Below are 23,327 nucleotides of genomic sequence, written 5' to 3' on the forward strand. Positions count from 1 at the left end.
TTGCTTAAAATTAACAGACAAACTAAAATATTGGGAATTTCCAATCTCTGGGAAAACCCAGCTCGATATTATCTCCGACATATATATATATACATACATATATAAACTTTTGAACCATATGCATTTTCCGACTCAGCTCGACAAGTATAGTCGAAATATAGCAAAATTTTTCAAAAGTTCCGTCATGAGGGCCAATGCAATAGTTAGATTTCTATGAAATCTACTAAAAATTGGAGACAGTTCAATAAAAAAAAATAATTAATGCGCAGGGACTGTTACAAATAGGCTTATTAATTAACAATGAACTAGATCGAACAATTACGCAGATCCGGCAATTCTCAACAGCAACAAAATATGAATATAATCAATAAACAAAATGTTTCTATTTCTTCTCTTAACAACAAACTTTCGAATTTCTCAATACAAAAAAAAATAATTGCTCGCTCTCCTCTTTTTTTTTTAACAAACAAGATTTTGAATTTATAAATACCAAAAAAAAATTGTTCTCTGGTCCTTTCTTAACAAACAAAATTTGAATTAAAAAAAAATAATTGTTTTCGCTTTTCTTGTCTCAACAAACAAATTATAAATTTATCAATACAAAAAAATTGATTCTCTTGTCCTTTCTTAACAACAAAATTTTGAATTTATCAAAAAAAATAGCAAAAAAAAATAATTAATTAATGGTTCAAAATCCGATTAAAATCGCCAAAATCAGACCAGTCGGAATCAGTAACGTATTCAACCACACGCGAAGTCGAACAATATCGCTAGTACGCAATAAAAATATAAATAAACGAATCGAATAAGAGCCTCGCAAGAAATTAACAACCAAAAAAAATTATCTTCCTTCTTAAACAATAACGAAGTTAATACAATAGGTCACAAGCAATCAGTCGAATAATTGCAACAAACAAAAAAAATTATTCACTTTAATTCGCATCAAGGATATGAACTTATCAAGTGGATCGATCTGTAGTACATAGATTATTGATGGCACAATCTGTCAATCAGTTACCATCCACGGCGGATAACAGGACCGTCGGTAACTGTTATTACCCGTCGGGCAATACGCGGGAACAAAGCTCGAGGTATAGTGTTTATTGGCGCTCTTAGATGGCCCTCGAGTCGAGCCAATTTTCTGCGTCAGGTAATCTCAAATTTTACCAAAACCAATCGACAACTGTTCACAATATCCCTTAACAACGTATTACAAAAATTTTGGCACCGGGCACCTGGCTGACGTCACTCCGAAGCCGGAATTCAACAACGCAATTGTTGAATTTCGGAACACAATTATTCTCGGACTTAATTCAAAATCGTCATTAGTTGTCCTTTGTTACTTTCAACGTAAAAAAAAATTAAATAAACATTTATAGCTTGTAATTCGGACAGGTAAGAGAAAAAAAAATAAAACCTATCCGATCTCGGCTTACTCGCGGATCGCGGTGAAGTCACCCAGGTAAATTAACAAACTACGACCGCAAGCAGTATGGTGCAACTTTGGCGCATCCCACTCTTTTGAGGTGGGGGTAACTTGTGTTGTTCGCAGTAGTAGTAGTAGTAGTAGTAGTAGTAGTAGTAGTAGTAGGGATAATAGTAGAGACTTATTAAATAATAATAATAATAATTATACGGTAATATAAACTATTGCAAGGTCGTTGAGCTTGCAAATTCTTTTTACTCAAGGTCACTGACGTGGTTGCTTTTATAAGCGTGATGATGTTACATACATACAGTTATAACCGTTATAGAAATAATGCTGAATTTACAAATTTTTTTTTGCCAAGGTTATCAACGGGCTTGATTACAACTCTTTGTACTTATCAAGTTTTTATATTTAAAGGTATACTTACCTTTTCATAATATGTATATTACTATTATATCATACTTATTTATTATATAAACTAATAATTAGATAAAAGATTTTAAAGGAGAGGCAATTATATCAAAATAAATAAAGATACAACTAAAATTTGCATTTTTGATATTTAATTTCACATAAAAAGAATAGGAGTACATAATTGATTATTAGCGATTATTGTAAATACAAAATTAAGAACATGATTGAATATTAGCTATTATGTCACTTACAAAATTATTGTTATATTTTTTTGGCTTTATTTTCATAAACGTATTGTAATATTCTTCGACGATCTCATCATTTCTGTCAAGTCTTCCGTCAAAGATAGATATAAATCTATCAAGTGAAGGATAAGTAGACATATAATGCAAAAACATGATACAGTATTGACCGCACACTTGAGAATTTTCTTTTTGCAACTGAATGTGGTTATATTTGAACCATTTACAGTTGTTTTTGAGGCGTTTAAGATACTGCGGGATATACGGTGGGAGTCCATAGCTATCGAAGTACCATCCACAGCCATCTCTATCGACGTATATGGCGACCCAGTGCTGTCCTGGCTTATGGCATCCATCTGTGTTTATTACGAAGGCTGTAGGCTTAGTCCAGACTCTCGGGATCCTGTCTGCAGGATACACTCCAATCGCGTGGTATGGTATATACTGAATAGCTTTTAAGACCTGCACCGTGTTCATTACAAGCCTCACACCCCCAAGGACAAACGAGTGAAGGTTCGTAGCTATTTTCACTAGCTTCAGAATTTGCTTTCTTACTTAACCACTGTTTCAGTAAGTCAGCAAAAGACAAAGCACACTGATTATAACCAAGACTCCGATTTCTTCGAGATTCCAAAACACTGTGTAAGGCACAGGTTAACCGTGGCTGATGCAGCGTAGATACTGAGGGACTGTCGTGCAAATCTTCAATATTTATAACTGGTCTGCAGAGTAGAGATTCCAAGTATGATTTTTGTGCCCTCCCTCTTGTATAAATTTTCATAGAATTTTGACAAAAAAAGCGTAACTGTGTATGCACGTATTTTACCATTGATTCCCCATCGTACCATTCAAGACCATGTTTTCGGGTTAAGGCGTTGTTTTCGAGCTGTCTTTCTTCGGATAGCAGGTTAAACGAGAATTCAGGAGCCAAAATCCAATGTGCAGTATCACCGTTAATTAGAGAGGTTACACCTATTTCTTTAGGTAAAAATTCACGGTCGTTATTTATAAAGCCTTGGATATATATAACAACAGAAGACATATCGGTCTCCACCGTACTACAGCAAAGCGTATACTAAATTTTAAATACTTGCTTACCCGGCGAAATCTATAGTTACTTGTCTCGAAGCATCTATTTCTAAAACACTTTCATATTCGGCATATACTATACAGTTTGTAGTTGTAGCCAGTGCTTTATCAAATCTGACCTCTATACGAACTGTACCATGTTTGATTAAATTCCAATGAGTGTTACTATTAGCTGATAAATCGGGCGTTAAATCAAAAGCATATAAACAATAGCCGTTAGGGTAATCAAATCTGTCTATAGAGTTCCCTTCGTTCAAAAATGAATACCTGTGCCTGAGAATAACGTGTAATAAGCGTCTATGTAATTCATACGGTTTCCAAAATCAGGCTGGAGTGGTTTTGACGGTATTTGCCGACCGTCAACATACAGCGATAAATAATTAATCCCAAAATTTTGGAAATTGAAAGGATTCATCGAAGCATCGCCGTTAAATGCTTTATTATCAACAAAACCGATGATTAAACGTCTAGGTATTTGGCCATGAAGGATATTGTCCATAGTCTCGCCATGTACACCAGCTGCCATTGAAACAGCTTTAACCTCAACTCTGGTCAGTGGATATTTAGCAGTAGTTTTAGCTAACATACGGGCGTGTGCTAAAAGTGTTCCTGGTGAAATTTTTGCACGACGCACTAATAAACTAGCGTCACTAATATTGTATACACAACCGTTTACTGTGTCATCCATTAGACAAAAAGTATCACGTGCACATGTTAATCGTAATCGCATTTCTACACCGTTAATTAAAAATCTTTCTTGATTGAAAACGTCACAATGTAGATGACCAATAAAATCTGCTGTTTTATCACACGTTAATAATTCTTTTCGTTTTTTCAAGCCTAAATTCTCGTCGGTTAAACTATCCATTTTTCCAGGGGTATCACAGCACCACCCTACAGTAGTTAAATGCGATTTTTTGGCATCTGCTCCGTAGTTCAATAAAGTTTCTATGTATGCCCGGTACGGATATAAATTATTAGGTGTTGATACAGGTTTTTGATTGAATAACACATCAACTTGACTGAATATTGAATGCATAAAATTGTTTATAGGTGCTACTTTAGGAGGGTGAGCGCTAGCTGTCACAGGGCTTCTTCGGGTAATACCCACGCATAACCTTAGCATCGTATGTGCTAAATCAATGTATTCATCCCCTTGACCTTGAACAACAAATTCTATCGGCGAGTTATCAGTCAATGATGAAATTGGTTTATAATGAACCCATTGGGAACTTTCAATTGTTGTTTGAGTCGGCGGTAGAGTAAATAATTCTAACTCAGTTTTAGCACACTCACACGAATGTACATGTAAAAACGACATTTTAGAAATTTTTATCAAAAATGTCAGCCACTGTACGTAGTTTTTTATTTTTATTGTTATTGTTTTTCTTTTTAATAACGATCTTTTTTTTATTAACTTTACTTTTATTTTTCACTTTAGATTTGACAATGCGCCTTTTTTTTTTTTTTTTTAACAATCCGTTTTCTTGAGTTTGGTTGTGTGTTGCTCATACCGTTGGTTAAGGCAAACTGGGTAGATATATAGCCAGACCCGTTCATAAGACTATCAATTTTTTCCTGGACTTTACGTTTTAAATTTTTACCTGACTCGAGCACGCGCGTTTTAAATGATTCTTCAACGGGGATGTGGTGATCCAAAACATCTGTAGCTATATTTACACCTGATCTTAAAGCTTCTTTACCAACGGTCTTAAGACCGCTTTTTAAAAAAGGTAATACTCTTCTGAATAAGCCGCCCAAAAAACTACCTATACCATGCCCTCTTTGATAAGGTGATCCTACATAAACATGGCTTATTCCAGAATAACTACGGGTACCGTCACCGTATTGTATCATCTCGAAGTCTATCATCGTAGAGAATCTTAAAAACTTCTTTTGAAATGTAACGTTACTGTCAACGTCCCGTATTCGAATGGCACGGGTTTACCATATTCGTCTCTTATATCAATTTCGATAGTAGCCATACTTTTACGTAATAGAGGTATATATTGGCCAGGCGAAAAACTTTTAATTTTAGTTGAACCATAAATGTATTGATCGTGATCAAGAGGCACAACACGTAGTAGAGGGGCCTGAATATCTCCTGTTATGTAGCCTTCACAAATATCTGTATAAACGAATAATTTTCCTGGTATAGCTTGAGATAGAGAGGCTGGATTAGATCCGCAACAGTCATCAGGGCCGTCTGTTATAACTTTAGAAAACGAACTTTCTTCAAAGCCTAATATATGCCAGAGCCGATCACTTAATGCCAGCGTATGTCTTGCATTTTCACACTTGCATGTTGTATAAAATTTTATGAAACTGCCAGCACTACAAGTAAAATTGATATGCTCTGAAACAGATTTAAGTTTGTTGAGAGAATCCACTAAAGAGCCTATATTTTGATATTGACCATGTGGTATGTTGTTAGAATAAAGGAATGAATCCATTATTTTATTATTATCTTCTGTATCTATATATTCAACGGTTAATGTAACTTTCGTGAAATCTTTAGGAATATGTAAGATTGTCATTGGCGTCTGGATTTCCACTAAAGCAACATCCCACCATCCGTTAAGTTCTAAAGGATAGGGCAAACGCGTTATAAAATGAGTAGTTGTGTTGTCCGGGAAGTATTTCATGCTGCTATTGCTAGGTAGCACTATGTAAAAATTATCTCTTTCTAAAGACATTTATTCAACCTTAGATAATTCCTCTCCATAAAATATACTGTTGATTGGTTCGTTTTGAAGATCGGTTAATATAAAAACCGGTGGTTGGCGATATTCAGAAATACTTGATACTTTAAAAACTTCGCTACTCCAGCCACTCTCATATCCTTTCGTAAACGCTGCCTTTGCTTTACTGATACGTACCAAGTCACCAACAGCATATTTAAGCTTACGGTTTTTCAAGAGCGCAGAGCGCTTCTCATTTTCATAACGTTTTTTAAGGTTATTAAAAGCTATTTGAGCTGTATTATTGTTAACATTTACCGGCGCCATTTTGATACCAGTATGCGTTGTGTGATTGTAAGCGTAAATAATTTTTTGTAATATGTCTAAATACTTTTTTGTGCGGGAATACGTAAAATAACGCCATATTCTCTCCTTTATCGTTCTATTTAGACGTTCTACAATAGCTGCTTTGACGTCAGGGTTGCGTGCTGTTCTAAAAAATATTCCTTTTTTTCTTAAAAACTCTTGAAAAGGCTCTCCAAGAAACTCCTTTCCGCTATCTGTCTGCACTAAGCGGGGTATTCTTTTGTTACTTCTACTTAAGATTTTTTGGAATGCTTGAGTCACACTTAGACTAGTTTTATTTATTAGAGGCTCAGCCCACGCATACTTACTCAATACATCGATCACCATCAATATATATTTATAACCCTTGTTATACGTAGAGATACTTCGTAAATCAGCTAAATCAGCTTCCCAGACATCATCTATTGATTCAACATTGTAAGTCCTTCTAATAAAACGTTTCCTGTTCATACGGTGCTTTGTAAAAGTTTCTTGTTTATTTAACCATTCCTTAACATCATCTTGAGATAGCTCTGATTTGTTTTCAGCAGAGTATTTTAGAATATTTTTAGCACCTGAAAAACTTTCTGGTCTTATAGGATCATAATAGATGTTTTTTAGTTTTTTATCTATCTCAACTTTATCCATGGTATTTTTTTACTTTGACTGTGTGACAGGGAAAACTGAACTTCCCATGGTCGTTATCGACCACTTTATTGACGCCACGATAAATGAGGGTTTTCCCTTACCGTTTGGTTTTTGACAAGTAGTTCAGACTTGTCACCGGGCGTGCAAATCGAAAGTCCCCACTGCTGTCCCTAAAAACGAAGCGGGGTTGACAATAGGAAAGTTCGAGAACTCGGAGTCAAGGGTTATAAAAGGTCCGACAAAAGAAACATCGAGGCTTTTTGAGCCAGGCCCTGGAACAAGTAACGCTTTTTGAGCCAGGCCCTGGATCAAGTAACACTTTTTTGAGCCAGCCCTTGGAACAAGTAACATCTTTTGAGCCAGGCTTTTGAGCCAGTGATGCTTTGAGACAGTGAGGCTTTTGGCAAAACAGTGAGTCAGTGTAGTGCTGTGTAGTAAATTCTGTAATCAAGATTTAGGACCATCAAGAAGGAAGTCAATGTACGATCCGGAATTGGGAACCCTTTACTTGGAGTCAGATAGTTCATTGAAGACGAGAGAGAGACCAACCAGCCGCTGATTTCGCCAGTTTCCACCAGGACATCACTCAACGTTTGGAGAGTTGTAAAAGTTAAGTCAGGTATTATTATTACAATTATTTCAGGCCAAGCTTGAATTTGAAAATTGAGAGGCCGAATTAACTGTAATAAAAATTTGTCAATTAATGATCGCTATTGTCTCAGATGTCACTTTTAATTTAGTAGATTCTTTTATAAGTAAATTATTCATAAATGTCAATTAATTAGTTGTTACAAGCCTTTTAGTTATGGGAAATTATTTAGTTAAAATTATTTGATTAAGTTTAAATAGTAGAAGCATTTGTGTAATTTAGATAGTCAAGGTCACTTTGGAATATATGCAGTTTGAATATTTAATGAGGCTTGTTAAACTTGTAGAATTTGAAATTTGAAATTTTGTAAAATTAATTCTAGGCCGTTGGGCTGAATTTAATTAATTTAGTAAATTTAGTGAATTAATTTTTTGAGAAAACTGTTAAAGAATTTAGTTGAGAAATTTTGGTAATGAATTAAATTAGTGAATTTGGTATTTTGTATTAAAGAAATGTTAAGCGTAAAACTCAAGGAATTTAGATAATTAGTAATTCGAAGAAATATGAGTAATTAGAGAAAGTGTGTATTAAGTTAGCGTCCGGTGGACGATTTTTGTATGGAATTTAGTGAGTATTTAGAAACGTTGTATAGACGCCCGAGTCGGGGGTACAACGGATTAAGTTAGGAAACCACTGCGTAGACGCCCGAGTCGGGGGCGCAGTCGGGAATAGGTTTTAACTGGTATTCCGTCAGGTTGACGAGGTAATTAGTTGGTATTTATGGTATTCCGTCAGGTTGACGAGGTAATTAGTTGGTATTTTATGGTATTCCGTCAGGTTGACGAGGAAATTAAGATATTGAGATATTCCGTCGGAGTGACGAGGTTGAATAAATTGGTTAATTTAGTTATAGGAAAAATTGGCAAGGGCCAACGTAGGTGAGAGGTTCTCACAATTAAGTTAGTTTTAAGGAAATTATTAAGTTTGTGGATTTGGTGGAATAAATCAATTTTATTTTTGTAAATGGTTTTTTCAGTTTATTTACAGCCTTTCTCGGACTTCTCACGACCCTGTCTTTTCCCTCTCATGCTTCCCCGGTTTCTGGGACACCGTGTCTAAAATCCCAGTGGCGCCCTTTCTAAAGAGGAAAGGGGTAGCTAACTGGACCTGGGCTAAACCCCACGGTTACATTGGCGCCCAACTACTCTAACAACCCCTGAGAAGTTTGGGAAGGGTTACAAATTTTCTGAGTAAAATTTTGGGAAAAAAAAAAGAAAATCTAGTTAGTTGAAAATTAAAGAAAATAAGTAGAAAGAAGAGATTAGAAAATTTTAGTTGTGAATAAAAATAGAAGAAAAAAAAAAAAACCGAATAAGTTAGGGATTAAAGAAAGTAATATTGGTAAAAGTAAAAGTGAAAAATAAAATATTAGAGATTAAAATTCTTGAAATAAATTTTGCCGACAGTTATGAGTCATTTGGTAAAATATATTAAATGGACACAAATCCTCTGAAAAATCTCTTTTAGAAATTAATTTTGTAAAATTTTTATTTTCAAGGTAGATAATTTATCTCTATTTAAAATATTTGGGGATTAATTTTGAATACAAAATATTTAACTAGAGTCATTATAACACTTACTTAAAATTAAAATTTGATAATAATTAGTCTCAAACAATTTTAAGAATTTTTATTATTATCTTTTGCTAGATTGAAAAGAGACATCAGATAATGATCAATTCAAACATGCCAAAGACACAGTGGGATGGATGTAGAATGGTTGCAGGCCATGGGCAAGGCCGGTATACTGCCATGGCTAACCCAGGCTCGACAGACATGTATCCACTAACTCCAACGTTGATAACAGCGACAACTACGACTTCAACAGTCAAACCTACGATGAGTAGTAAAGTTTCTGATAGTTCAATGGTTCAACACACCTCACAGGCCAATAATGAGTCACTTCCACAGAGTACTCTGGCTGGAGGCGCTGTCCATAACTACAATCAATACCATGAACCTCCAGTGGATCATCGCTCAGATGAAACGGTTGTACCTCCAGATATGCAGAGAATTTTCAACCGTATGGATCGAGCATCAGATGCACTTCTTAGTCTTTTTAATAACCGCGCTGCATTTCCTCTGAATCTTCTAGGTACACTGTCTATAACCGAATTATCTATAACTACATCATATGAAGAACGATGATCAATTTCACTTTCGGAAGAACCTGCACTACTCTCAAAGAATTTAGAGTTGTTGTTGTCTACAGCCAGGTCTGAAACATTTATGTTGGTATCTATATTAGCAGCGTTGACAGATTTTTTTTCATTTTCAAGAATCCTAAGATATCGCTCAAGTGTTTGTAAATAGGCTTGACATTTTTCACGGTCTGAGTTATATTTACCCGTAGAATTTAAAATTTCATACATTTCATTGTCGAGCCTAGTTAACACTGTTCCACTAGTAAGACAAGATTTATTTTTTGCGATATCTTCATTTTTTTCTGAGACTGCCAATTCCTCATGAATTTTATCCTCAGGTACTAACACCATCTTACGGGCGTGTTCCATGATTTTACTAAATGTTTTATTTAGAAATTATATTTGCAACCAAAGCACCCAGAACAGGTGCTAAAAATAAAGGTAAAAAGCCGCCTTTTTGAATAATTATTTTCTTTTTAGTATTTAGATTGCTTCCTCCTGATGATAATTTTCTTAAAATCGTAATGTGACGTTTTAATTTTTTCTTATGACCCGTTGTTAAAGGTACGTTACCGCGTAATATGTTTAATATACACTCGCAAATACAACGTATTAAAGCAGGATCAGCTTTACGTAAAACAGCTAAGCGTTGCGTATTATTTACATAGCACAATGCTTGTAATACACGTTGCTGTTTTTTTTTTATAGGTGTGAGCTCGCCCATTATCAAAGAACTACTGGTACATTATTCCTTTTAGTTTTATAATTTATACTTTTTTTCGACACATAGACCACCTGGTATGGGTCGTCCGGGAAAATAGAGCATCGGAAACGGCAGTTTTCTGGAGTTGATTGTTTTAAATCCAGTAGTAAGTAACCGTGTGGTAAAGATGTCGCTTCGTAATAAATCTCTTGTAGAAAACGTGTATTTTCCGGACTCACTTGACGCGCTAGATGTTGAATTTGTGATCTATCGCGTGGGTTTTTAAAAACTACAATGTAATTCGCATTTAATGATATATCTCTTTGACCTCTACCTTGATGGAAAATATTTTTGTCAAAAAAATAACACTCAAATTCCTATGATGACTACCTTTTGTAAAAAGATCTATTATAGCATTATTTGATGCTTCACGCATCAAATCGTCAATAATTACTAGTTTTGGATTATTATCACAACCGTATTCTTCACCTATTGGAAGACCTTCATGAAACTCAATGTTTTTATCATGAATATACTCATTGTAGCCCGGCTGCCATTCAGCGTAATGAAATATTATTTTTGAGAAATTTGTATCACTCATTAGAGATAAATGTTTGATGAATCTTTTTACGAATACTGTTTTACCGCAACCAGTAGGACCGCATATAATTGATGTCCATGGATGTTTCCAACGTGGATCCATAATATATACTGAGCTAATTTATAAAATGTTATGTTATATAAAGACAGACTCTGCTAAGATCTACGGGGTGTAAATCGTAAAAACACATACTGATGATAAATAATATAGATTAATTTTCATCGGCTATAATAGGAACTTTATTTATATTTTCCAATGATTGGTATCTCCAAATACAATTTCAATGATATTATTTTTATAATTTATGTCGTAGAAAGCGTTGCATATATAAATAGATAAATATAATTCATGTATAAATATAATTCATAAATATAATCTTAATCACGGCTGCTGCTGCCGGTAGTGCTGCCGCCACAGCCGCTACTGCTGCTATTGCTAACACTGCCACTGCTGCTCATCGACATGTTTCGATGTGGTATAAGAGCTTGTTGCACAAGCTCAGGTGCTGACCTCATGGCTGATTCGAATATGTCTTGACTAAGATTCTCAAAAAACTACAATGTTTTAAAAGTTTAAGAAAAGTTAGAAAGTACATGAAATCATAAGTTAGCAAATAAAATTTTTAATGTACCTGTAGAAACGTTGATGGACGCCTTACAAGACGTGTTCACAGAGACAGCCACACAACCGTTTCTTCATCTAAGCTCCTTGATAAAATCTGGAAAAGAGGATCATGAGGCCAAAAAGTCCGAAAGGCCATTAAATCCTCTTCACGCACTTCGATTATTGGTAATATTCCAGACTCATCTTTCAAAATCACTTCTTTCATTTTAGGATAGCACATATTGACTGTGATAATAATGTGTCTTTTAACACTAGCTTGAATATAATGAGCGTACGAGCTAACAATACAGTCTTTAAGAGATGTTACAGCTGAGAATTTGCTGACAAATCTAAACGTGCTTACATGAAAAAAGATTCTGTATTCAAACGTTCTTTTAGAAGCCACTTTTGTAAACACAAAACATTATTTAATGCACACGAAAAACGCTTATCCGGTAATGAAGTCTTTCCATGGAATACGCAGTTAATTACTTCAGGTTCTAAATTCTCAAACTTAGGACATTCTGAGGAAGGTTCTTCTAAATTAATAATTTCTCTTTGTAATAACTCTTCAAGATATTTCGCTTTTACAGACCCGCGTACATAAATACGATGAGCTTTTTAAGAATAAAATTTGATGTTATCAATTAAATTTGAGAGATAAACGGAACCATCCGCCCATTTCAAACCATGATGATTAAAAGTTAACCATGTGTTTTGATGACGGTCCTTTAGGGGTAATTTATTAAAAGGAAATGGTGATCTAATCAACCAGTGCCTTTGAATACCGTGCTCTACAGTATTTAAAGCAACTTCTATTGGTAAAAATTTGCCTCGGCCGTCTGTGAAGCCCTGGATATCAATAATTAGATCCATTTAAATTTTTAATGTGTGTAGAATACTTGAAAACACAGCGTGTATAACTATCACTCTCGGTAGTAAAAGAAAAACTGTGGTATATGAATAAATTTATAAAGCTGCGGTGTCGGTTAAGGAAGGCGTGGTTAAATTTTTTTTTTTTTTAACCAATAACAATTGAAAACACATTTAAATAGGTTGTCAATGCGAAAAAAGGAAAAAGCGGGAAAAAGCCAGCGGAAAGTGAGACGTTTTAAGCGTTTACTATATTTGCGTACTTAGAAAGATAGTTGAACACATTTATTTCATTGTATACATAATTACATTTACAATATTAATTTATCTGAATTTATTTCGTTAAATACATAATTCCATTTACAATATTAATTTATCTAAATTTATTTCCTGAAAAATATATAATTACATTTTATAACCAAACGGTAATGTCATGTATTTATTTTCAAACTTTCTTTTCTTAAATTGCGGGTACGTTTTTTTCTTTTCTTTCTTTGTAACAACAGCGTGAAAACATGTTCTTCGTATAGCGTCAAATTTTATTTTAATAGGTTTTTTTCTTTCACCTGTGACAAGAGACCTTACGGTTTTATAATTAATTTTAAGACTGGTTGAAACACTTAAAGTTATACCTTTAACCTTACACACTTCTTTTATAGACCCGTCAGGTGTAAGTATTGTAAAAGCATAAAATTTAGGGCCTCCTGTTACAAATGATGTGATATAACTACCTATACCATATTTCTCTAGCTCATCGGTCAGCTCACCTAAAAATTTACCGGTCGGAGGTTCGTACAGACCATTTGATGAAATATAAATACATGAATCAGTATCGCAATATAACGCTCTCTTACCTAATTTTTCTAAGTAACTATACAGTTTAAGTCGAGCTTGAGCCGTTGTATAAGCTGCTATCACAACATTCGTTGTACGTGACGGTTTGAGAGCGTCTTTACTATGAATAAAATTTATGTACAATGTTTTATCATTTACTGGTAAGAAGCCGCAAATTTCGATTTGACTGTCTGTTAACATTTCCATCAACCGTGCACGCGTCGTGACAATTTCTGTCTGCATCAAATTTTCGCGCTGACCGAACTTACCCCAAAGAGAGTTTAAGCTGAGCTACGCTACAGAACGTAACCCAGGGTTTACTTCAACTTTTTCACTATCTAATTTAATACCCTCAGCTTTTTTATAAGCAGCAATATATTGTGTTTTTGTTGATCTGTAATACAGTCTCTGGGGTATCCAGAAGCTTCAGTTTTAATTTTTAAAAATGTATTAATATCATCTGCAAATATTCCACCAATACCTGTTTCTGGATTGTACTGCGTTATTTTATAATGCCATATCTCATATACTTTAAGTAACTTATATCCTTTCTGAATGGCCTTTCTTATCTCATCAACAACCCATGTGCCTCTTAAAAGCCTATCTTTAATTTTATGGGTACAGTTTGTTTGCTTTAATTCTTGAGCACAAGAACGACATAAAGTGAAAAGAAGTCTATTATGGAGCTTACAAGGGAGTACTGGGTGGTATAAATTCTGCGGTGGTAAAATAGTGCATTTAACTAGCCCTTCTACTTTTGATAAATCCTTGTTAGGACCTATAATTTCAGAACATTCCTTACCTATATATATTTTAGGGTGGCCTATTGGGAATTTACCTGTTTTACAAATGTAAGGATACAGCGAGCAAACATCTACGTACTTAATTTTTTCATTTTCTTTTGCATCATATAACGATATAAAGCTTTCCGTACGACCTCCAAAAAAAGCATCTCGTGGGTTTAAGGGCTCTATATTGATTAAAGGGTGATTTTGCAACGCTATAAGTGTTTCAGGATTGTTGGTTAAGTATAAATCAAAATCACATTCCCACTCCTCTATTAATTTATAACCCAAGTTTCGAATTCTTTCGAATATAGCAATAGTACGTTCGTATCGAGTATCCATATTATCTATTTCTTGGTAGTTATTATTTAGTTTTCTATCACGGTTTACTTTATAACATTTAGGACACCCGTGCCAGTAACACCCGTGAAATTGTAATACGGTTTTTTTACCTGTTCTAGAATTTTCAAAGTAACCATCCACCACTATACCGGAAGGTAAACGCTGTTCTTTACCACGCGCTGCTTGTGTAATTCTATAACCGTACTCACGTTCTTTTAAAATTAACCATTTAATAGCTTTCAATGATTGATTCTGAGACCATCTGTATGTACCTGTAGCCGGTAAAATACCTATTGTATCGGGTTTAAGAAAATTACGGCGATAAATTTTTGAGCAAGCTGACGCTATTGTAGTGCACTCTGAAAACGGGCAAACATTTCCACACTTTATAAACATATCTCGAAACTGCATACAAGCTCTTCTTAACACAATAACATCGTTTCGACAATAAAATTTGATTTCGGAATCAAAATTGAAAACATAATTTTCTTCTGATTTTTCATTATACCATGCAATAAATTTTTCAAGCTCTTTTTGAAACATAGTATCAGGAGAAAAATATTTGACAGCAGGGATAGGACCTACATAACCCCTATTACAGGGTTTGTTGAATAAATGAGGAAAATATCCTTTCGATACTTCGTTATTGAAACCGAAAGCTTCTGGGAGATCTCTCAAAGGCATATGTAAATAATTTAGACTGTCTAAAAAAACCGTGTTACCTATACGCATAACAATTATTTTGGTACCATTTAATATTAAATCCGGTAGCCTTGTTTTATTCTTTTCTATCATACATTTCAAAATAAATTGAGCATCAAAACTTCTAGCATTGTGAGCTATACATATAGTTTTCGAAAATTTTTAGTATTTTTTAAAGCTAGATCGATTAATTTTTCTACAGGTTTGTCGTTAAAAATAAATTCACGCACACCGCATTCAGCACAGTTTTCAGAAACATATTTGTCATCCCAACAATAAGTACAAGTTTTTGAACTACACACAGATTAGGTATATGAATTCTTGTACTACGGTTACCTATTACACGTTCATTTTGCTGTGTTTCGAAATCATAAAATAAAAATAAGACTTTTGGTAATTCTTTTTTTTTTTTCAAGGGGGCCATAAAACAATAATGATTCAGAGGCCTTTCGCAGCAGCACACTTTGCAATAATTTATGTTGCATTTATGTTCTACATTATGAAAGATATAACGATAACAAACACCGCATAATTTTAATGCTTCGCAAACTGTGAAATTTTTATTTTTACCTCTCAAATTAGCCGAACCAGTTTTTAAGTGATTTGAGTAACAATCATCGTTTGAAAACCATCGCTTACAGTTAAGGCATGTTTTTTACATATTTGTCTACACACAGGTGCCACGTTGCAGCGCGGGCACTTTTAGAACACCTATGACCACGTGCTGATTCATATCCTTTATTACAAGTTTCGCAAAATGCACGACTGCCTAAAGCACCCGCTAAATTTATTATTGGTTGAAAATGATTAGTGTCTTGGTAATATAATAAATTAATTGTATTGCAAACGTTTCCGAACGCTTCTTGAACAGCATTACGACCGTCAAAAAGCGGTTGACCTTTACCAAAAGTTAAAAATTCATAAACAACGATAGCTGTACCCTCGCGGGCAAAGTAGTGTTGAAAATTTTGTATTTGATTTAAACCGCAACCCCTTCGCGGTATAACGACCGGGTAAGTTTGTAATAATTTAAACGCTTCTTTCTCTTGAAAACTCCTTCGTCCATCAATTATGCTTTTCCATCGTTTCTGCAAATACCCTGAACGGATCTCACCACGTTCTATATATGCTTTTGCAACAACTAACGTACGAGGTAAACATAAGTTATCATTGTTATTGATTGTTATAATGGATCGTTTAAATATATTTTCATGAGATAAAATTACTTTCCCACACCCCGCGACACCGGCGACAACAGCTGATGTAACAATTATTTTATCGTTGGTTGTTAAGCCTCCGGCACTTTGAGAAACGCTAGTAAGCAAATTCCATAAATCAGTGCCTGTAACAGCGTTTGCACATTGAAAACGCGACCATATTACACCCTGTGTGAGTTTTTCATAATTAATTGTAAAACCTATACAGGGTGTCTCTGAAGTGGCGGGAGTAATTGTTGGGGTCGATAGAGAAAAAAATACTGAATCGAAAGTTCCTGAGCCAAAAATTTTTTTGGGCCATAGAATTTGAGTTATGAATTAAAAACGATAGCCAATCAGAAGCGCGCTATTCGAGAAATGAAAATGAGCGGGGAAGTAGAGGAGACGCGAGAGTGAGATGCTGCAATAGCAGCTTACTCGCTCACACAAAGCCGAGCATGAGAGGGGATTGTGACGCTATGAGCCGAGTACGTAAGTGTGAATGAGTGGATGTATGAGGTCGCAAGCGGACGGCTTAATGTATGAGTGTGTGTCCGTGTATCGCAGCATTATTGGAGGCGTTGTAACGCTGAATTAAAGCTAACCGGGTACTCTAAGACAGAGGAAAAATTTTAATTTTTATTTTTATTCGAAAAAATTTAATAAAAAAAAATAAAAAGGCCCAAGATTTAACCAGACCCACAGAAACGGAGAGTAAATTTTTAATTCTCATTTATTTTGCTGGGGATTATTTTCAAATACAAAAAAAAAAAAGGCTAAGATTCAACTGGAATCTTAATTGCTTAATAAAAGGAGTAAAGTGTAATGATGTGAATGCAAACTAATAACATTAAAGTAAAGTTATCCTTGAACTTCCGAAACACCTTTAGATTTTTTTTAAATTATTTCTTTTCTAAAAAAAAGTGAAAATAAAATATAAAAATTAATAAAAAGTGAATGCCATTTCTTTTTCATATTTTCTTCGACATTTTACCTGTCAGTGAATAAAAAGAATATTTAAATTGAAATATCAAAATTATAAGGACTTGAATTCAATGTTTTGTTAATTTATCATTTGACATTTTACCTATCAATTAAGTGATAAATAATTTAAATTAAAATATCAAAATTATCAGGGCTTGGGTGCGATTACTACTTAATTTGATACTTGGGATTTTACCCGTCAATTCATTAGAAATTTATTTCAATTATAAGATCAAAATTATGAGAACATGAGTGCGATTTATTTTTAATTTATTATTCAGGATTTTAACAGTCAATTGATTGATAAACAACTTTAATTAAAATATCAAAATTATCAGGACCTGAGTTCAATTTTTTTTTTTAATTTATTATTTATTTACCTGTCAATTAATTAAAAAATAATTTTTATAAAAATATCAAAATTGTTCGGACTTGAGTTCAATTTTTTTCTTAATTTATAATTTGACATTCTACCTGTTAATTCACCGATAGATAATTCTAATAAAAATATCAAAATTATTCGGACTTGAGTTCAATTTTTTTCTTAATTTATAATTTGACACTCTACCTGTTAATTCACTGATAGATAATTCTAATAAAAATATCAAAATTATTCGGACTTGAGTTCAATTTTTTTCTTAATTTATAATTTGACATTCTACCTGTTAATTCACTGATAGATAATTCTATTAAAAATATCAAAATTATTCGGACTTGAGTTCAATTTTTTTTTTTAATTTATCATTTGACATTTCGCTTGTTGATTAAGTGATTAATAATTTTAATAATAATATCAAAATTATCAGGACTCGAGAGCGATTTTTTTTTTAGTATATTTTTTTACATTTTACCTGTCAATTAACTGATAAATAATTTCAATTAAAATATCAAAATTATTCGGACTTGAGTTCAATTTTTTTTTTTTTTAATTTATTAGTTGACATTTTACCTGTTAATTAACTGATAAATAATTTTAATAAAAATATCAAAATTATCAGGACTCGAGAGCGATTTTTTTTCAATTCCTTATTTGACATTTTACCTGTCAATTAATTAAAAAATAATTTTAATTAAAATATCAAAATTATTGGGACTTGAGTTCAATGTTTGTTTTAATTTATTTTTTGACATTTTACCTGACGATTAATTGAAAAATTATTTTACAGAATAATTCCCAGCAAAATAAATGAGAAATGAAAGTTTTCCATCCGTTTGGTTGGGTCCGGTTGAGTCTTGGGCAATTCCTTCTGTTTTCAAAAATTATTCCGAGCATAAGAAATAAGTAATAAAAATTTTCTATCTGTTCGTTTTGGTCCGGTTGAGTCTGGGGCCTATTTTCTTTTTTGAAATAATTTTGTCAATTAATAATTGATAATAAATTTTTTCAATCAGTTTTTTATCGTCTTGTCAAGATTAGGCTGATTTTTGTTCAATAAATTTTTGTTTGTTATTGAAAAGAGAAAATAAATTTTTTTGCATTCTTCTATTCTTGGCTCTGGTCGAGTCTTGGGCATTTTTTTCGTTTTTAAAAATAATTCCTAGCAAAATGAATGGGAAATAAAAGTTTTCGATCCGTTTGTTTGGGTCCGATTGAGTCTGGGGCCTATTTTTTTTTTTGAGAATAATGTTGTTAATTAATAATTGATAATAAAATTTTTCAATCAGTTATTCGAAGTCTGTTTGAGATTGGGCCTTTCTTTTCAAGGAAAATTAATCTTGGTGATCAAGTAATAAAAAATTTCTATCCGTTTATTTGGGTCCTGCTGCGTCTTGGGTCTATTTTTTTTTTTTTCTTAATAATTTAGTTAATTAATATTTAGAAATAAAATTTTTCGATTTATCTTTTTCGGGTCCGGTCGAGTCTTGGGCAATTTTTTTTGTTTCGAAAAATAATTCCCAACAAAAAAAACAGGAATAAAAGTTTTCTTTCCGTTTGTTTGGGTCCAGTTAAGTCTGGGGCCTATTTTTTTTTTAAAAATTTTGTTGATTAAAAATTCATTATAAAACTTTTCAATTATTTTTTCTTGCTCCAGTCGAGATCAGGCCCTTTTTCAAAGGAAAATAATTTTGCTGATTAAAAATAGAAAAACAAAGATTTTCAATTTATTTTATTTCGGGTTTGGTCGACTCTAGGGCATTTTTATCGTTTTCAAAAATAATTTCCTGCAAAATAAATAAGTAATAAAAATTATTTATCCGTTTGTTTGGGTCCAGTTGAGTCTAGGGCCTCATTTGTTTTTTTAATTAGTTTTGATGATCAACAATAAAAATAAAATTTTTGGATCATTTTTTCTGGGTCCGGTCGAAATTGAGCCTTTTATTATAAAAAAGTTAATTATGATGATTAAAAATGAATAGTAAAATTTTTTTATTCATCTCCCTTTCGGTCTGATGGAGTCTTGGGCATTTTTTCGTTTTTAAAGATAATTTCCAGCAAATTAAGTAAGTAATAAAAATTTTCTATCCGTTTGTTTAAGTCCGGTTAAGTCTGTGGCTTATTTTCTTTTTTAAATAATATTTGATTAATAATAAAAAATAAAATTTTTTAATTAGTTTCTCTTAGTCTGTTTGAGATTGGGCCTTGTTTCGAAAAGAAATTAATTTGGCTGATTGAAAATGAAAACAAAATTTTTCAATTTATTTTTTTTTTTTTTGGGTCCGGTCGAGTCTTGGGCGATTTTCTTCGTTTTTAAAATAATTCCCATCAAAATAAATAAGTAATTAAAACTATCTATCTGTTTGTTTGGGTCCGGTTGAGACTTGGGCCCATTTATTTTTTTATAATAATTTTGTTGATTGAAAATTAATAATAAAATTTTTCAATCATTTTTTCTTGCTCCAGTCGAGATTGGGCTCTTTTTTAAAGAAAAATAATTTTGCTGATTAAAAATAAAAAATAAAATTTTTTCATCCATCTCTTTTTGGATTCCAGTTGAATCTTAGCCTTTTTTTTTTTTGTATTTGAAAATAATCCCCAGCAAAATAAATGAGAATTAAAAATTTACTCTCCGTTTCTGTGGGTCTGGTTAAATCTTGGGCCTTTTTATTTATTTTTATTAAATTTTTTCGAATAAAAATAAAAATTAAAATTTTTCCTCTGTCTTAGAGTACCCGGTTAGCTTTAATTCAGCGTTACAACGCCTCCAATAATGCTGCGATACACGGACACACACTCATACATTAAGCCGTCCGCTTGCGACCTCATACATCCACTCATTCACACTTACGTACTCGGCTCATAGCGTCACAATCCCCTCTCATGCTCGGCTTTGTGTGAGCGAGTAAGCTGCTATTGCAGCATCTCACTCTCGCGTCTCCTCTACTTCCCCGCTCATTTTCATTTCTCGAATAGCGCGCTTCTGATTGGCTATCGTTTTTAATTCATAACTCAAATTCTATGGCCCAAAAAAATTTTTGGCTCAGGAACTTTCGATTCAGTATTTTTTTCTCTATCGACCCCAACAATTACTCCCGCCACTTCAGAGACACCCTGTATAGTCATGCGCATTACAACCCGCTGTAATATATGTTACAATATCGCTCAATGCGTCGTGAAACCATTGTAGGGGATCTGTATTAACCGGCGGTTCTTGTATTATTAAAGTTGTTTCTTTACCTTTAGCTTGAAACCGCTTATAATGTTTAATTATTTCACGTTCGATTTTGAATCTTTTACCAGGTGGTTCAACAATATGCTCTTCAATTGAAGTATGATCTTCAATTGAGGCTTCGTGATCGTCTGGTAAGCCTGCTGTCGATGTAGATGGTAAGGCGTTCTGTGTGGCTTTTGCTCTCGAGCGTGTTGTTACACCGCCATATTGGGCACCTATATATATATGTATATTTTCAATTAAACTATTTATAAGGTAGATGTTCATGTTGTTAGTATTTTAAACTTTTATTTAAATCGCATAAGGTGTCATACAAGCAGTAATAATATTTAATTAAATTTAAGCAGCGAAGGGTGTGTGAATATTTGTAATATCTTGTAAAATACCTAGAGCGTGTGATTGTACAAAGGAACGTATATTATCATCACTAGAGTCATCACTATTGTCGTCATAATAATCGTCAGGGTCATCAAAAAATAAAGGCGTGCTCTCTTCTTCTTTTTCTTCTTCTTCTTCTTCTTCTTCTTCTTCTTCTTCTTCGTCTTCTTCTACAATAATCTCTTCAGCATCGCTGTTGTGACGATTATTATATGCTACGTGTTGATAATACTCTTCTTCCGAATCGAGATCAGCCGATAAAGTCATCATATTTTCATCAGTATCCGTAGGATATGATACATGCGTATCATCGGAGCTAGTAGACGATGCACGGCTCCGTGAACGTTTCACTTCGGTAAAGCGGTCTAGCCTTATTATCTCACCTTTTAGAGCTGCAGATGTTGAGGTTTTTTGACAGTTCTATGAAACAATTGCGATTATTATTATTATTATTCGATTGGTTTACATCTTGATTAAATACACCGAACTTACTTTTTTCACGCTAATGTCAATATCATCCTCATCGTCATCAGAAGTATTATCAGAATTTAGGAGTTCATCGCGGCAATAGACTTCTATAAAACCATTAAATATGAGGTGTGAGATATTTAAATTAAACGCTGTACGGTCTAGAAATAAAAATACTTACCATAAGCTGTTAAGAAGGGTTTTAAACACTCAGCGTCTGCTTTTGATGTTTGAAGGATTGTATTAACGGCAATTGTCATTAATAAAGTGTTATTTGTTAATAATCCTTTCTTATAAGTTCTTGACAACACACGGCAAGAAGCTACAGCCACAATTCTACGCAATAGTTCTATTAATCTGTCACGCTGTAAAAAGACCCAACTTGAAACACGCGTTTCGGTGTAGATAGACCACAAACGAGGTGATTTATCCCGTATGTATCGCACTAGCTGACACACAGCCCTCGTAAAGGGTTGCTGATAAATATAATTATCTGCGTTCATTATGTCTTCAAAAAATACTTTAGTAAGTTACAAGAAGCTGATTGAAACTGTCTTATAATTATAAGAAAAATTGTGTGCAGTAGCTGGTCACGTTATGCTGAGACGGCTTTTTTTTTTAAAAACACACGTGTAGTCTAGACAGTGAACGCATAGCTCTACTCTACATTTGTTAATATTATATGAAAAAATGCTTAACCATCATATTGAGTTGTGGGTGTTAACCGTGTGTAACCAGCATCAGTTCGCTTAAGAACATTGTTGGTGCAACAACTATTAATTTGCAATGGCTAAACGCTCTTTCTACGAGAATTTTCAAGCTGACGAAGGTGTTGAAGAACACCGTTTTATACCATCATGGGAACGTTTTGATTTCTTATTGACTACATCTTACAAATTAAATGATTCACACTCAAAGTCAATCATTGTTGGTTTAAAATTGAATAGTGATGTTTACAAGTTTGAACCATGTATCGCTATTGTTGACGAAAAAGCCTGCGGTATTTTATGTGCATCAGCGAAGTGGTTAAAATTTACGACTGTTCTTAAAAAACTAGCCCGTAATCTGAATTTAATCGAATCACAGTATAAAAAGTTATCGCTCGATACAACATCGCTTGATGGATATACTTTTCAATATTCTCTGCTGGGGTCCATGTATGGGAAAGCTAAATTATTCTCCATCATTGAAAGAACCGATCAACAACACCATCATCATCAACATCTACTGCTGTTCAGCGTGGCCGAAAAGTGACAATGAAAGAGAACACACTCCAAACTATCTACGGTTTTGAAGAGCTCGTGAACGCCCGCTTGAATTATCTTCAAAAATTCGTCGAACCTTGTAATGTGTGTCTCAATCACCTTTTACACCTGTTCAAGAGTTCTTACCAAAACTTCTTGGCAACATCGAATTACCTGAAGAAGTCATTCGTAAATGTGTGATATCAAATTTGAAGAATAATACCGTCAAAGATAGTGTGATTAGTGAGTTATCGGCTAAAGAAGGTAAATCGTACGAATGGTTTATTGAAAACTATATCGATATTGTTACTTATGAATTAATGTTGCTATTCGATAAAGAAATTATAGCTAAAGTGAAGAATG

The 23,327-nt window shown here is 33.5% G+C and overlaps 2 protein-coding genes across 2 annotated transcripts; both read right to left on the reverse strand.

The window, feature by feature from the left end:
- Window positions 1-2,467: 2,467 nt before the first annotated feature.
- LOC141525660 (uncharacterized protein F54H12.2-like) lies at window positions 2,468-4,495 on the reverse strand. Its single transcript, XM_074240221.1, has 3 exons — window positions 3,442-4,495; window positions 3,184-3,346; window positions 2,468-2,807 (listed from the first exon to the last, which is right to left on the reverse strand). The coding sequence occupies exons 1-3, from the start codon at window positions 4,493-4,495 to the stop codon at window positions 2,468-2,470; spliced, it is 1,557 nt and encodes a 518-aa protein (XP_074096322.1).
- A 16,683-nt stretch (window positions 4,496-21,178) lies between these two features.
- On the reverse strand, window positions 21,179-22,585 carry LOC141525853 (uncharacterized). Its single transcript, XM_074240524.1, has 3 exons — window positions 21,902-22,585; window positions 21,745-21,827; window positions 21,179-21,672 (listed from the first exon to the last, which is right to left on the reverse strand). Exons 1-3 carry the CDS (start codon window positions 22,221-22,223, stop codon window positions 21,214-21,216), a joined length of 864 nt encoding a protein of 287 aa, XP_074096625.1. The 5' UTR covers window positions 22,224-22,585; the 3' UTR covers window positions 21,179-21,213.
- Window positions 22,586-23,327: the final 742 nt, after the last annotated feature.

The sequence above is a fragment of the Cotesia typhae genome, unplaced genomic scaffold (assembly GCF_013202065.1).
Source record: "Cotesia typhae breed Kobodo isofemale line unplaced genomic scaffold, CoteBio_Ctyphae contig_27, whole genome shotgun sequence".
NCBI lineage: Eukaryota > Metazoa > Arthropoda > Insecta > Hymenoptera > Braconidae > Cotesia > Cotesia typhae.

Bases quoted from the DNA above. Each gene is read 5' to 3' on its own strand.
- LOC141525853 (XM_074240524.1), bottom strand. From the start codon at position 22,223: ATGAACGCAGATAATTATATTTATCAGCAACCCTTTACGAGGGCTGTG. The intron at 21,828-21,901 runs GTAAGTATTTTT...ATGGTTTTATAG, and splicing joins ACCCTTCTTAACAGCTTATG to AAGTCTATTGCCGCGATGAA. The intron at 21,673-21,744 runs GTAAGTTCGGTG...ATTGTTTCATAG, and splicing joins TTGACATTAGCGTGAAAAAA to AACTGTCAAAAAACCTCAAC.
- LOC141525660 (XM_074240221.1), bottom strand. From the start codon at position 4,495: ATGTCGTTTTTACATGTACATTCGTGTGAGTGTGCTAAAACTGAGTTA. The intron at 3,347-3,441 runs GTATTCATTTTT...CCGATTTATCAG, and splicing joins CACGTTATTCTCAGGCACAG to CTAATAGTAACACTCATTGG. The intron at 2,808-3,183 runs GTAAGCAAGTAT...TCTACTCTGCAG, and splicing joins GTAACTATAGATTTCGCCGG to ACCAGTTATAAATATTGAAG.